The 16560-nt window shown below is 35.8% G+C and overlaps 1 protein-coding gene across 3 annotated transcripts in view; it reads left to right on the forward strand.

The window, feature by feature from the left end:
* ATP11B (ATPase, class VI, type 11B) overlaps nucleotides 1–16560 on the forward strand; it is a 94209-nt gene that overhangs the window by 34597 nt on the left and 43052 nt on the right. For all 3 annotated transcript variants that reach the window (XM_014534209.1, XM_014534210.1, XM_014534211.1), the window contains exons 10-17: nucleotides 6104–6254; nucleotides 7401–7598; nucleotides 9825–10067; nucleotides 10577–10752; nucleotides 11178–11246; nucleotides 13189–13262; nucleotides 13336–13439; nucleotides 15999–16180. In XM_014534209.1, the coding sequence (XP_014389695.1) occupies nucleotides 6104–6254; nucleotides 7401–7598; nucleotides 9825–10067; nucleotides 10577–10752; nucleotides 11178–11246; nucleotides 13189–13262; nucleotides 13336–13439; nucleotides 15999–16180 (1197 nt within the window). The remainder of the gene's footprint in view (nucleotides 1–6103; nucleotides 6255–7400; nucleotides 7599–9824; nucleotides 10068–10576; nucleotides 10753–11177; nucleotides 11247–13188; nucleotides 13263–13335; nucleotides 13440–15998; nucleotides 16181–16560) is intronic.

Genomic DNA, 16560 nt, shown 5'->3' on the forward strand with positions numbered 1-16560 from the left:
GGACCCCCTCCCCCCGCCCCCCGAGTGCACAAATTTTTGTGCACCGGGCCTCTAGTATATTATAAATAGTTTCCAAAGTCTAAAGGACATGTCAATGAACATAAGAGAAATCTCAGCAGAGAAATGGAAACTATGAAAAAAAGAACTCAGTGGAAATTCTTGAGTTGAAAAACGTAATGACTGAAATGTAAATGTTATTAGAAGGGCTCAACACCAGGTTGAAGAAAGCAGAAATTGTCAGTGAACTTCAAAAAGCAACAGAAATTATTCAATCTGTAGAACAGAGAAATATGAACAGTTTTAGAGCCATTTGGGACAGTATTAAGTTGTCTAGCATAAGTATAATCTCCCTGAAAAAGAAGAGAAAAGGGACAGAATAAAAATATTTGAAAAAATAATAATTGAAAATTTCTAAAATTTCACACCCTCCACCCCCAAAAAACAACAACAGAAAGGCAAAAGCCTAGGTTAGAGGGAAATTTCTAGCAATGAAAGTTTATTTAAGAGAAGAAGAGAAGCTTAAAATCAGTCATCTAAATTTTTACCTTAAGAAGGTAGATAAAGAGGAGCTATTAGACCAATCTGAGAAGAGAAGAAATATCAAAGATGTGAGCTGAAATCAATAGAATAGAAAATAATAGACAAAATTAGCAAAGCCAAAAGTTGGTTCTTTAAGAATATTAATAAAATTGATAAATGTCTACCTACATTGAGGAATGGGGGTGGGGGGGTGAGTTGTAGGAAAGAAATACTGGAAAATTACCAATATTAGGGATGAAAGAGAGGCTGTCACTATAGATCTTACCTACTGTGGTCACTGTATCCACAGACAAATATAAACAACTTTAATGGCTCTAAATTTTCCTTAATGAAATGGCAAATTCTTTGAAAACACAACTTCCAGAAATTGACACAGGATAAAACAGAAAATCTAAACCACCTTGTATCTATCAAAGACATATAATTTATTGTAAAAAATATCTCCACACAAAAAGATAGTGAGTCTTTCAATATATGGTGCTGGAACATTTTGACACCTATTTTTCAAAAACTGACCCTTTCCTCCCACCATATATAAAACTAACTCCAAATGTAAAACTTAAAACATAAGAGCTAAATCTATAAAACATGGGAGAAAATATTTGTGACCTTGGATTAAGGAAAGATTTCTTAGATAGGAAATATACCAAAGAAAGTGAACGAAAAACAAAGCCCCAAATTGATAACTAAATTTCATAAAAATTAAAAACTTCTGCATTTCAAAAGACACTTTTAGAAAAATGAAAAAAGTCATGCCATAGACTAGGAGAAAATATTTGCAAGGCTCATCTGTATATATAAAAGGCTAAGTGTCCAGCCGACCGGCCGGTAGATATAACGCGCACTGACCACCAGGGGAAGATGCTCAACACAGGAGCTGCTGAGCTGCAGTGACTTGGCAGCGACAGTTCTTGGGTGACGCACCCCAGTACCAGAGAGGAGGAGGGAGCCCTATTCCGGGGTGCATCACCCGAGAACTGCCCTCTCGCAACCCGGGACCCCTCGGGGGATGTCAGAGAGCCGGTTTTGGCCCAATCCCCGCAGCCCAGGTTGAGGGGCCCCACCTGCCAGAGGGCCCCACTCACTCCGCAGATGCCCTTTGAGCTGGCACCACCCCAGGTGCAGCCAGCCGGGGAGGGACCAAGGGAGGTTGGCTCCAGGGCATGTCCAGCCAGTCTTGCCCAGTCCTGCCCCGCCCCACCCCGCCCCACCAGCCACCTTCTAATTAATTTTCCTTCAATGTGCACAAATCGATGCACCAGGGCACTAGTATCTTATAAAGGACTCATATCCAGAATATCAGTCTTATTATTTTCAACATGTTCCTAGAAGCCTTATTTAATGCCATAAGACAAATAAATAAAAGACATAAATGTTAGAAAGTAAGAAGAAAATTGTTCCTGTTAGAAGACCTGATTTTTTACATAGTTGTAAACATTCAACAAAAACACTGTTGGGCCCTGACTGGTTTGGCTCAGTGGATGGAGCGTCGGCCTGTGGACTGAAGGGTCCCAGGTTCGATTCCGGTCAAGGGCATGTACCTTGGTTGCGGGCACATCCCCAGTAGGAGGTGTGCAGGAGGCAGCTGATGTTTCTCTCTCATCAATGTTTCTGGCTCTCTATCCCTCTCCCTTCCTATCTGTAAAAAAATTAATAAAATATATTTTTAAAAAAACAAACAAAAAAACACTGTTGGAACTAATAAGTGAGTATAGCAAGGTCTCAGGGTCAAATTTTTAAAAAAATTATTTTATATCTATACTAGAGGCCCAGTGCACAAAATTCGTGCACTTGGGGGGTGGGGGTGTCCCTCAGCCCAGCCTGCGCCTTCTCGCAGTCCAGGAGCCCTCAGGATGTCCAACTGACAGCTCCCTGTGGGGAGCAGGCCTAAGTCGTCAGTTGGACATCCTTAGCATTGCCGAAAAGGCAGGAGAGGCTCCCACCACCTCCACTATGCTTGCCAGCTGTGAGCCCGGCTTCTGGCTAAGCAGCGCTCCACCTGTGGGAGCACACTGAGCACCAGGTGACAGCGCCTGCATTGAGCGTCTGCCCCCTGGTGGTCAGTGCGCATCATAGGGACCGGTTGTTCCACCATTGGGTCTATTTGCATATTAGCCTTTTATTAGATAGGATAATAGAAAACAGTAGGAAAATTAAATTTTTTTAAAAGTTCTAATATAAAGTAGTGTCAAAAGCATAAATTATTTAGAAATAAATTTTTTAGAACTTGTGCAAGATCTTTATAAGAAAAATGTAAAACATAGTGAGAGATATTAAAGAATACCAAAATGAGAAATCACATTAATAGTTTAGCAGGCTCAGTAATCTTGAGCGGTCAGTTGATGTGTAGATTTTTTTAGTGCTAATTAATATTCTGAAAGCCTTTTTGTAGTAGTTGACAGGGTAATTCTAAACAATATTGAAATGCAATAGCAAAAATGTAAATGCAGAGTGTATAGTGAAAATTTCTTAAGAAAAGAAGGCTGGAGGATTTACATTATTTGACTTTATTTTTTAATTAAACTTAATAAGATTTCATCCAAAGGATCATAAGGATAGATCAGTGAGGTAGTAAGATTATATCAATTTCAAGTGTACATTTCTCTCATACATGATCTGTTTGTTGCATTGTGTACCCGCCACCCAAAGTCAAATCATCTTTTGTCACCATATATTTGTCCCCCCCTTATCCTTTACTATACCCGCTTCCCTCTGGTAACCACCGTACTGTTGTTTGTGTCTATGAGTTTCAGTTTTATATCCCATATGAGTGAGATCATATGGTTCTTAGCTTTTTCTGACTGACTTATTTCACTTAGCATGATATTCTCAAGGTTCATTCATTTTGCAAATGGCAGTATCTCATCTTCTCTTATGGCTGAGTAATATTCCATTGTATATATGTACACCATCTTCTTTGTCCAATCATCTATTTCTGAAGGACATTTTGGTTGTGTCTTGGCCACTGTGAATAATACTGCAATGAAAAGACGGGATGCATATATTTTGTGAATACATGTTTTCAAATTTTTTGGGTAGGTACCCAGAAGAAGGATTGCTGAGTCATATGGTAACTCTGTTCTTAATTTTTTGAGGATCTGCCACAATGTTTTCTCTACCTGCTGTACAGTTTGCATTCCCACCAGTAGTGAACGATGGTTCTTTTTTCTCCACAATCTCTCCATTCAACACTTGTTTTTACTTACCTTGATGACAATAGCCATTCTAAAAAGAAAAAATTGATAAACTTCCATGAATTTTAAAAGTTTTGCTCATCAGACTGTTCATTTAAGAAAAGGAGCAAGCATATTGTTTTGGAAGACAGTATTCTCAAAACATCTATGTTATAAAAGGCCCGTGGCCCTAACACCGAAATGACCAAAGACTGGCGCGGGTGGGCGGGGCTGCATGATTTCGAGTGCTGGGCTTCTAACATATGTGATAAAGGACTTGTATCTAGAATATATAATAATACATAGAAAGCTCCTATAAATCCATTAAAAAAAAAGAAAAACAGCCCAATGAAAAAAATGGGTAAAAGACTGGAACAGATACTTCACAAAGAAAATACGCAAATGGCCAATAAGCACATAAAAATTGTTCATTAATATTTAGTTATGAGAGAGATACAAACTAAAACTACAAAGTGATACCAGAACACACTGGAAATGCTGAAAATTAAAAAGACTAAAAGTTCCAAGTTTTAGCAAGGATATGAAGCAACTGGATCTCTTCTAAATAATCTATGGATCAAAGAGGAAATCTCAAAGAACATTTTTAAAAATATCTAGAAATTAGTGAAAATACAGTGTATTAAATTTTGTAGGATGCAACTAAAACAAAACAGAAGTAGTAGGTTATAAATAGGAAATTTATTATAGGAATTGGCTCACCTGGTTTATCGGTTTAAGACTTTATATGACTTAAATTGTATTATTAACTTCATACCATCAACAGACTGACAATAAGAGTCCTTGAATTCTGACAGAATTGAAAATAAATACTTTACAAAGTATTTATTAGAAATAAATACTTCACAAAGTATTTGCGTAGGCCATGAGACCCAACAACCTGCCTTCTGAAGCTGGAGAACTAGGAAAGTCGATGGTGTCATTCAGTCTGAGTCAAAGGCCAGAGAACCACGGGGCAGTGGGTATTACCTGGAGTCCATATCCCTGAGAACCATGAGCTCTGATAGCCCAGCTAAAAGAGAGAGAATTCACCCTACCTTCACCTTTTTTGATCCATTTGGGCCCTCAATGGATTAGATGATGCCTGCCTACCTTGGTGAGGGCATATCTCTTTAAGTCTACTGAATCAAATACTAATCTCTTCCAGAAACACCATCACAGACACACTCATAAATGGTGTTTTACCAGCAATATGGGCCTCTCTTAGTTAGCCCAGTTAAGTTGGCACATAAAATTAACTGTCACAGCACAAATACTAATATTAGAAAAGAAACACCAATAATAGAAACTGAAATTAAAAACTATACTATTTGCAATCATTCCCAAAAATGAAATATATCTAGATGTACGTCTAACAAAATACATATAGGATCTGAATGCTGAAAATTAGAAAATGCTGATAAAATAAACAAAGACCTAATATTATTCTTGTCTAGTGAAATATTGTAATATTAAGCTAGTCCAGTGAAAAGAAGAGGGATCTAAAGTCAATTCCTGACTTGGGTGAATTTGGGAAATTTACAGAATGATTTTTGGGCTTTGGTCCTCATAGAGTTTTTATAAAGATTAGACAAATTAGTGGATGTGTTAGTTATGTTTACACTTAAAATTACCTAAGTACTGAAAATATAAAATAATCCTAAAATAATTACTTAGACCAAAACAGCTGGCCAAAGCTATCATGTAGTATTAGTGTTTTGAACAGTAACATAACTATAAATAGGCTTATAATCTTACTAGAGGCCCGATGCACGAAAATTCTTGCAAGAGTAGGCCTTCCTTCCCCCTGGCTGCCGGCACCGGCTTCCCTCTGGCACCTGGGACCCGTGCTGCTTCCTTTAGGCTGCCCGTAGGCACCTGGGACCCAGGCTGGCTTCCCTCTGGCCCCGGCTTCATCAGAAGAGGTCCGATCTAACTAGCATATTACCCTTTTATAATATTACCCTTTTATTATTATAGATATAGATGTGTTGGTTATTTTATTGCTGGTATAGATTCTGTTGAATGGTCATTTCTTAAAAACAAAGACTGTGTCCTTTAAATCAGTGAGGTCACCAACCTTTCGGACCTCACGGACCACCAGTGGTCCATGGACCACCGGTTGGTGACCACTGCTTTAAATAGCTACCATAATATCATATATTTTAATATCTTATTTAATATCAGTATTATACAGGAATACCCTACTTCAGTGGCATAGCAGTAACACATTTTAACATGCATTCTATGAAAGGTACTCAAAATACGTTCCTGTGATTATCTGCTTTGTGGTCTCTTGAGATCCAAATTTGTATTCCAGTATTTATATTTTAATCTAAAGTGAATAGTAGCACATAATTGATACGTTTTATATTCTCTTTTTCTCATTTCAGGTCAATGAATACATTTTTGATAATTTATCTAATAATCCTTATTTCTGAAGCCATCATCAGTACTATCTTGAAATACACATGGCAAACTGAAGAAAAATGGGATGAACCTTGGTATAACCAAAAAACAGAACATCAGAGAAATAGTAGTAAGGTATTTTATTCTGTTCTTGACTCTGCTGCTGTAAAGGAAACTTCTGATAGGAGTGACCATTCTGACCTTCCTAAAACCATTACTATTGAAGGATGACAAAAGGACATTGCACACCTGAAACCAATACAAAATATTGAAATTAAACTGTAATTGAAATAAAAGAATCACAGTAGATGAAAAAATAAAAACAAATGACATTGCAAATGAAGGGTAGCCAGCCTGTATGTATTGGTATACTATTTACACTTTAGGACATGAACAGTTACATTTTCTATGTCGTTATTTGAATAGTTACAAGAGATCACAAAAATTTAAGTCATCTGTATTGGCATCCACTTGAATACTACAAATTCAGTTTTTTATTTCTGTATGTTATAAGTGAAATAAAGAGTAAGTTGATTTATTTTCAATTCTGTCAGAATAATTCAAGGAATCTTATTGTCAGTCTATTGATAGAATGAAGTTAAGAACACAGTTTATGTCATATAAAGTTTTAAACTGATTAAATATGGACTACAATTTGGGTAAATAATTGTTCTCCAAATTTCACTTTAGATTAAAATACAAATACTGGAATACAAATTTGGATCTTAAGAGACCACAAAGCAGATAATCTCAGGAACATATTTTCAGGACCTTTCACAGAATGCATGTTAAATGTGGTACTACTATGCCATTGAAGTAGGCTACTTCTGTGTAACCTGTAATTTAAGAGTTTTAAATTCTAGCAGTTCCAGGCTAGCAATTTCATAATTTTTAAAAATTACACTCAATTTTTAGTTATCTGTAATTTTGAAGAGTAAAAGTAGAATGGTAAGCATATTCCAGAGGTTATAATTAAAATTTTGCTAAAAGCAGTTTTAGACACACCAGGTTTTTGGTGGCTTCTGAAAAGTAACAAATTAAATAATTTGAATGTAACCAATTTTTTCTTTAACTTTGTTTGAGAGTCTAATGAGCAATAAAACTACCAAGGAAATGTGTTAAAAAGACAACTCAATAAATGAATTTTAATCCATGAGATTATTCTGCTTCAAAATATAGTTAATGGTCTTGTTTGGACATGAAACTTTCTGATAACTTTCTGCAGTAATACTGAACATAGTTTTATATTTTCACATATCAAATAATCATTTTTCCCTCTAGATTCTGAGATTTATTTCAGACTTCCTTGCTTTTTTGGTACTCTACAATTTCATCATTCCAATTTCATTATATGTGACAGTCGAAATGCAGAAATTTCTTGGATCATTTTTTATTGGTTGGGATCTTGATCTCTATCATGAAGAATCAGGTCAGAAAGCTCAAGTCAATACTTCTGATCTGAATGAAGAGCTTGGACAGGTAATGACCCTTTTAATTTGTTTTCCTGACTTGTTATTTTAATCAAAACAATACATGTGCAAAGACTAATAAAACAGAAAACATTAGAAGGCTTTTACCAAAAACAGCCCTACTTTGCTCCACATCTAATTTTGTTTTCCATTTTTCAATTTTAAAGCTGTTATTTGTTTGACTGGTGATGTATTTTATATCATCATATTTGTTTAATACTTCATTCTCATTCTTCCTAGTCTAAAAGTTTTTTATTAACTTGAATAAATAAAGGCAGTGTGGCTCAGTGGTTGAGTGTCGGCCTATGAACCAGGAGGTCACAGTTCAATTCCCGGTCAGGGCATACTAGTATGCTCAGGTTGCAGGAAGCAGCCTATTAATGATTCTCTGTCATCATTGATGTTCCCTCTCCCTTCCTCTCTGAAATCAATAAAATATACATAAAGAAAGTGACACCTCCTAAGATATCCTTCTTTAAATTACAATTCAACATTTGCTATAGATACTGGGCAACCTTTAATATCACATAGCAAAGGTAAAGTATATTATCTTTTATTTCTAGTTTCACCATTTGCTAGTTACTAGTATATGATGGGGTATGTTACTTAATTATTCTGTTTACCTTTACTATTTCCAAAATAATGAACTTTGAGGTATAGTTTCTCATGTATCTTTATGTCTTAGTCAAAACAATTTTGTTCAAACTTTAATTCTACCTCCCTTGTTATATATTGATCTTTTTATTCTGCAATTTTGCTGAACTCACTTGTTAGTTCTAGTAGTTTTTTCAGTGGATTCCATGACCTATATACAAGGTCGTGTTATCTGCAAATGGAGATAGTTTTACCTCTTCTTTTCCAAATAAATACCTTTTCTTTTTTGTTGCCCAGTTGTCCTGATTAGACCTTCAGTACAGTGTTGAATAAAAGTGGCAAGAGCAGACATCTTTGTTTTATTCCTGAACTTGGAGGGAAAGCATTTAGTCTTTCTCCATTAAGTAAGATGTTACATGGGTATTGGTAGATACATTTTATCAGATTGAGGAGTATGCGTCTATTCCTAATTTCTTGAGTGTTTTTTTAATCATGAAAGAGTATTGGATTTTGTCAAATGCTTTTTCTACATCTATCAAGATAATTATTTTATTATTAGAATAAAGATCAAGTGCCATTTATTATTATGGTGGGTTTCACTGATTGAGTTTTATATGTTGAACCAGTCTTTCATTCCAAAGATAAATTTCACATGTTCATGGTATCTAATCCTTTTTATATGTTTCTGGATTTGATTTGTGTCTATTTTTATAAGGGGTCTATAGTTTTTTTCCCTTTGTGATAGCTACCTCCTGTTTCAAATGCCTTCTTTCTCAAGTCATCATTGCAATAAGCAGATTCTCATCATAATTCTAGTTGTATCAAGAATTGAGTATTTCAATCTTCTCTTTATGGACCTACCTTCTTTTAGGGTTAGTTTTCTAGAATTAATCTCAAAGAGTAATAAAATTATTTGTCTTATTTACTTTTTAAAAGATATTTTTAAACATTTCTCCTTTTTACTGAGTTTGTTTCGTGCCCTCAGTTTCAATTTCCTCTGTCTGTCTATTTTAGACAACTTTCTACCTCTCATTTTTTGTGTTGCTATCATTTTGTGTTTCTGTTTCCAGCTCTATACCATTTCTCCTGGACCAGATTCCCTTTCACATTCTAGGTTCATTACTAGAAAGCATGCCTTCCATCCCTGCTCATAGATCATTCTATTTATTTTTTATTGATGAGAGAGAAACATTGATTTGTTGTTCCATTCATTTATGTATTCACTGGTTGATTCTTGTATATCCTCTGACCGGAAATTGAACCCACAACCTTAACGTATCACAACAATACTTTAACCAAATGAGCTACCCAGTCAATGCTCAGAGATCATCCTTGAGTCCTACTAAAAAACATCCAGGAGATAAAAAGAAGTACTAATACTACATTCAACTCCACAGATGAACATGCACATACAGATGCCACAAACTTCAAAGTGTATATATTTTAAAATATTTTCTGTTACCCTGTTTTGTTTCCATGGCATCTTTAATTATTTAATGGATTATCAGAATCAGCATCAATATATCAGTTTTAATAGGCAGACTTGACTTGAGACAGAGGCCAACTTTTCTTGTTTAACATAGGACTGTGAACACAAAGGTTGTGTGTTTCTTTTTTTTGTTGTTGTTTTTTCTATCTCTAGGTGGAGTATGTGTTTACAGATAAAACTGGCACACTGACAGAAAACGAGATGCAGTTTCGGGAATGTTCAATTAATGGCATAAAATACCAAGAAATCAATGGTAGACTTGTATCTGAAGGACCAACACCAGACTCTTCAGATGGAAACTTAAGTTATCTTAGTAGTTTTTCCCATCTTAACAACTTACCCCATCTTACATCCAGTTCTTCTTTTGGAACCAGTCCTGAAAATGAAACTGAACTAGTAAGCAATTTTTAAATTAATAAATAGGAGTTTCATTTGAAATAGTTCTCTTTGTATTAGTGGGGCAAGAAATATGTATTTGAAATGTATATCCTTTGGTTTAATACTGAGAATTTACAGTCACTTAATATGTGTTTGTAAATGGAACTAAACTAAGGAAAGCCTACTGCCTTTGAGTAAAGAAGACTTTGCTGAGACAGAGCTTAAATTTATTTAATACTTTCTGAGACCTCACTTCTTCCACAAGAGAAGTTTCACCTTTACTTGCAATTTGGTTATGCCTCTTAAAAAGTTGACGGGTCATAAGCAAATGTGACATTTTACTCTTTAAAGTTAGAAGCAACCAGCTGTTATTTAGGCAATTCAAAATTGTAGCATTCTTATTCTAGATCTTAGGTTACCAAAATATGAACTGTATTTATTTGCATTTGTTAGAATTCTGTTTCTGGTTTTCTAAATGTTATTTGGGATTGGTATTGATAGTGTGAATATTAATTATGTATTTACAGATTAAAGAACACGATCTCTTCTTTAAAGCAGTCAGTCTCTGTCACACTGTACAGATTAGTAATGTTCAGACTGATGGCATTGGGGATGGTCCCTGGCAAGCCAGCCTTGCACCCTCCCAGTTGGAGTACTATGCATCTTCACCAGATGAAAAGGCTTTAGTGGAAGCTGCTGCAAGGTAGGTTAATCTGATTTCCAAATCATCAGAAAAAAGCTTTTTAAATAAAAAATGTGAAAACACTAGTATTTGAATTGTCAGACAAAATTCATAAACACATAGAGGTAGAAATTTATTTTAGTTTTTTTAATGAGAATTTGAAATGTGTCATTAATTGCTAAGCTTGCAATAGAGTCATATTTTGATGTGATCTCTAAAAATCTGGTTAATATGAATAATATAATCTGTGAGAATACATGTGTATTGTTTTGGACCTACTCTGATCCTTCAAGTTCTTAAAAATAGTGCTATATTAAAAGGAAATATTTTAAAATCCATCTTAAACTTGTATTTTAAATATTTTTATTCAAACTAAGTTATAATATATTGTGAAACATGAAATATCATTCCCTAATTTTTATATTTTTTTCTCATTTCAATCCTAGGATTGGCATTGTATTTATTGGCAATTCTGAAGAAACTATGGAAGTTAAAATACTTGGAAAACTGGAACAGTAATTATTTTCTTTATTGTAATTTTCTATATATCAAGCATTTAGTATAGAACAGATTTAGGTAAATTGTGGCCTACAGCCTGTTTTTGTACAGCCCATAAACTACATTACATTTTTAAGAGATTGTTTAAAAAAAATAAGAAAGAATATCTAACATAGACCATATATGTATACAACGCCTAAAATATTTACTATCTGGCCCTTTACAGAAAAAGTTTACTGACCCTGCTCTAAAATGATGTTATTATTACATTGTATTTCATCACAGTAATAACAATATTCTGCTTTGAATCTTTCATCTCTATTTTAGCTTAATGGTTCTTGAATTTATTTATATTTATTTTTACACACTCCTAGGGTAAATGATTTTTGTAAGTTTCTTACTAATAAAGAAAAACTTTCTTATATTTTCTATGATTTTATCTTTTAAACATTAAAGAACAGCTATCTTATTTCCACTGTATGATAAATTAGGCCCATTCTTACTACAGTCAAATCTTTCTTTCATGATTTTATCAGTTCTAGTCATCTCAACTCTGGCTGTGCATTTTTAGACTATGCTTTTCCAAACTAAGTAGAGCTTTTTCTTTGGCTGCTTTCATGTGGGAGCCTGTCTAGCTCATTCTATCAACTTAGAAGCCATCATTCCAATCAGTGTTTATCTTTCATATGGGCAAAGCATTGCATATGTACATCATCTATAATAATAAAAGCATAATATGCAAATCGACCATCCGGGCAGCCTTCCGTACAACCACGCTATGACACGCACTGGCGCCAGGCCAGCCAAGGCAGGTGCGATGCAGTCGGTAGGGGGCCATCATCACCCCACTATCGCCCCCAAGAGGGAGGCCCAGGATACCCGCCGGCGGTGCTGCGGCAGGTGGTCAGGGCGTCCCTCTGCGCGGCGATCGATCATGGAGCCCCGGCCAGGTGGGCGGGGCCTCCCTCTGAGGAGCCATTGATGGCAGAGCCCCACGATTGATCCCCCCACAGAGGGAGGCCCAGGCACCTGGCTGGCAGCACTGCGGCAGGTGGGCAGGACCTCACTCTACAGGGCAATCGATCTCCCACTGGCCAGTGATGCTGTGGTGGGTGTGCAGGGATGGCCAGCTATCGCCCCGCAGAATGAGGCCCAGGCCAGCCAAGCGATCGCACCCCATGCCTGTTGCCCACAGAGGGAGGCGAGGGGGTGGGGGGGTAGAGGAGCAGCACTGCTCAGATGGCAAGCAGTGGCAGGGGCAGGGGCAGGGGCAGGGCTAGCTGCCAGTAGCCAGGGGAAGGAAAGCTCTGATAGGCCCTGATTGCCGGCCAGGCCTAGGGACCCTACTCGAGGGGTCCTGGATTGTGAGAGGGCACAGGCCGGTTTTAGCCTACACCTGGCCCATCCATGCAAATTTTTTTACTGCTCCTTAGAGAGGCATTTGTTCCCCCACCTATATACATGTATTCTGTCCCAGGTTCAGAATCACTGCTATAATGAGCCTCTGTTATTCATGTGAGTGAGTGTATTTCTTAGGTGTGTTTGGGCAGAAAGAGGAGAATCAATTACATTTTTTAGTGAGAAGGACATGGAGCTATGGACAGATCTGGATTCCACTCACAAACTTATTTGACGTTAGGCAAATTACTTAATCTTTCTGTGTTTAATAGTCCTCATTTGTAAAAAGAGATAAGACCTACCTCCCTTGGTTCTCATAGGTCTTAAAGCACATACGATATGTAATGTGCATGGCATTTGGTAAGTGCTCAATAAATGTTAATTCCTTCTATTTGTATCTTCTTTTGTTAGTAATAACTCATAACCAGTCATCTTGAAAATGTAGTTGAGGTTAATTTCTTGTTCTAAATTAATTGTTTTTATCTTTAATAGGGACTCTTTCTAAATATTTACTTGATATTATTCAAAAAGTAAAGGTTTGTCTTTTTTTTTCCCCACTAGGTACAAACTGCTTCATATTCTGGAATTTGATTCAGATCGTAGGAGAATGAGTGTAATTGTTCAGGCACCTTCAGGTAACCAACCTGAACTTTTATGAATTTTTATTTATCTAATATTAAGAGCTTGATAACTCATTTTTCTTTCTAGGTGAGAAGTTTTTATTTGCTAAAGGAGCTGAGTCATCAATTCTCCCTACATGTATAGGTGGAGAAATAGAAAAAACAAGAATTCATGTAGATGAATTTGCTTTGGTGAGTGAAAATTTCTATGATTTAAAAAATCTGAAATATATATATATATATATATTTGAAAGATTTGGGGTCTCATTTTTGCATTAATTTATCAAAAATTATAGAATTATGTGTTGGCTCCATGTTCTTTAGTTAAAAGTTGACTTTTAACCTGTTAAAATGTGTCTTGTCTTTGAACCTATTATAATCAGGGTACTTCTAGCAGCAAGGACCACTCAGATTACTATATTAAAAAGTGGGGAGGGTTACTAAAAAAATACAGGGGAAATCCCAAGGATGTGGAGAAATTGGGACCCTCATACACTGGTGGGAATATAAATGATATAGCCACTTTAGAAAATAGTTTGGCAGTTTTTCATAGAACATGGAGTATACTAAATGATACAGCAGTTTCACTCCTAGGCATACACCCTAGAGCAGTGGTCGGCAAACTGCAGCTCGCGAGCCACATGCGGCTCTTTGGCCCCTTGAGTGTGGCTCTTCCACAAAATACATGCAGGCACGCACATACAGTGCGATTGAAACTTCGTGGCCCATGCGCAGAAGTCGGTATTTTGTGGAAGAGCCACACTCAAGGGGCCAAAGAGCCACATGTGGCTCGTGAGCCGTAGTTTGCCGACCACTGTCCTAGAAAATTGACAACATGTCTACCAGAAACTTGTACACAACTGTTCTCAGCAGCAGTACTTCTAATATCCAAAAAATGGAAACACCCAATGTCAATCAACTGATGAATGGATTAAATAATATGTCATATCCATATAATGGACTATTTGGCCAATGAAAGAAATGAAGTACTAATATATCCCACAACATGCATCAACCTTGAAAAGATTATGCTGAGGGAAAGGAGCTAGTCACAAAAGGCCACAGAGTCCATTTATATGAAAGATCCAAAATAAGCAAATTTATAGTGATTGCCACAGTTTAGAGGAAAAGGGGGAAGTGTAGTGTCTGCTAATGGATATGGAATTCCCTTGCGTGTGATGAAAAGATTCTGGAATTAAATGCTAAAATAATTACACAACTCTTTGAGTTAACTAAAAATTAATGAATTAGCCTCTTTAGAGGAGTGAATTTTATGGTATATGAATTATGTCTTTCAATGAAATAATGTAGGGGAATCTTACAGAAACAAAGTGCCACAAATTATGTGAATAGAAAAATTTTTAAGCAGTTCGCTCAGTATTAGGACCTCATGATCTCTCATTCCTGCTTTTCTCTAAATGTATGCTATGTACTCATCTCTGCTCAACTGCCTCCTTTACTTATGGTTTCTTTTTTCCCATTACTGTTCCCTAATTGTTTATGATCTGGTTCATTTACCACACTATAACATCCATGAGAACAAAGATATTGTTTTACCTTACTATCATATCAGTATTCAGAACAATGCTGGCACATAGTTGATACTCAATAAATGTTTGTTATAGAGTAAACTAATTAAGTTTATTTGTTAATAAATCTCATAGTCCTTTAAATGTTATTTTAACAGAAGCATTTATATGTACGTGTGGATCATTTGCAAATCAACAAATACCAATATTTAGAAATATGCTAAATAGTGTCATATAGTATTTTAAAATCTGCCTTTCCAAGTTCTGTAATTAGAACATTTACTTTGGGTTTTTCTGAGGAAATTATATAGCAAGAAAAGGAACTCTTATAAGCTTGTAAATTTATATACCAACTTTCAAATACTAATACCATAAGAAAAATTTGAACCCAGTAGGATCAGAAAATCAAGCATATATATTTTAAAATTCTGTGTAATTCCAGTTCACCAGTGAAGATGTAATGATACAATTTTAAATCATTTAGTGGCTCTAGAAAGTATCGGTTGTTTGATAATGGCCACCTTACAGACTTCTTTATTTGAATTGCAAGTTTGTCATACCATAAAACCAGGAGTGGGGAACTTTTTTTTGGCAAGGGCCACTTACATATTTATAACATAATTCGTGGGCCATACAAAATTATCAACTTAAAAATTAGCCTGTTATATTTGGTCAAACATTTAATTAACTCACTCCTAATGCTTTGGCAGGGCCAGACCTTTTATGGCCCGGACGTTCCCCACCCCTGCCATAAACCCTCAGGAAATGATAGTCCCTTTGCTTAAAAAATTTCTTATGAAGTAGGGAAAAGTGGATTTGTAATGGTTAAAACAGAAAAGTAGAACCTGGGGCTGCCTCTCTCTTGATAATCATGAAGGTACCATTATGGAACTTTCTGGCTTTCCAGGTAAAACGGTTTTAAAACCACAGATAAGATAATCTTATGATTGTATCTATTCTCTAATATACAATTTCTTAATTGTTTTGATCAACTTATTAAGAACTCCTTTGAAATTGAAAGAGTTATGATAATAAGTGTGCCATAACTCAGATCACTAGGACTTTGTGTCACTTCATTTATTTTCTGTCACTAGATGATAGTACTTTTAAAATTATTTGTAATTGATTTTTGGTATTGGGGTCCTCAGTTTTATTTCAGTGACTTCTTGATTCCCCATTAGTTATTTTTGTTTACTTTCTGTCTTTAATTTTTCTGTGTTAGAAAGGGCTAAGAACTCTGTGCATGGCCTATAGACAGTTGACATCTAAAGAGTATGAGGTAATAGATAGACGCCTATTTGAAGCCAGGACTGCCTTGCAGCGACGGGAAGAGAAATTGGCAAATGCCTTCCAATTCATAGAGAAAGACCTGATATTACTTGGAGCTACAGCAGTAGAAGACAGGTAAGTATCAGATAAATAGGCAATATCATTTTTCTCATTCAAGAATTTTTTTAGCCAAGTGTTCCTTATTTATGACATAAATTTCATTTATTAACATCCTGTAATTAATATATTTAAAATGAAAATCAGCAGTTAAGGCCTTTTTCCCATCAGTGTGTATAATTTTCTTCTAGCAAGGTATCTGAGATAGTTGAAAAAAATACAGCTATGTATAATTTTGCCCATAGACTTAAATTTTTAGGATACTCTACAGTATGTGCCATACAAAGACGTTAAGCACCTACTTAATTCTCCGGCCTCACCTGCCACTACTGTGTCCTTCCACTTTATACTTCCATAGTACCAAACTGTCTGTAGTTCTCTGGACAACAAGTGTAGTT

Source organism: Myotis brandtii, unplaced genomic scaffold (assembly GCF_000412655.1).
Source record: "Myotis brandtii unplaced genomic scaffold, ASM41265v1 scaffold127, whole genome shotgun sequence".
Lineage (NCBI taxonomy): Eukaryota > Metazoa > Chordata > Mammalia > Chiroptera > Vespertilionidae > Myotis > Myotis brandtii.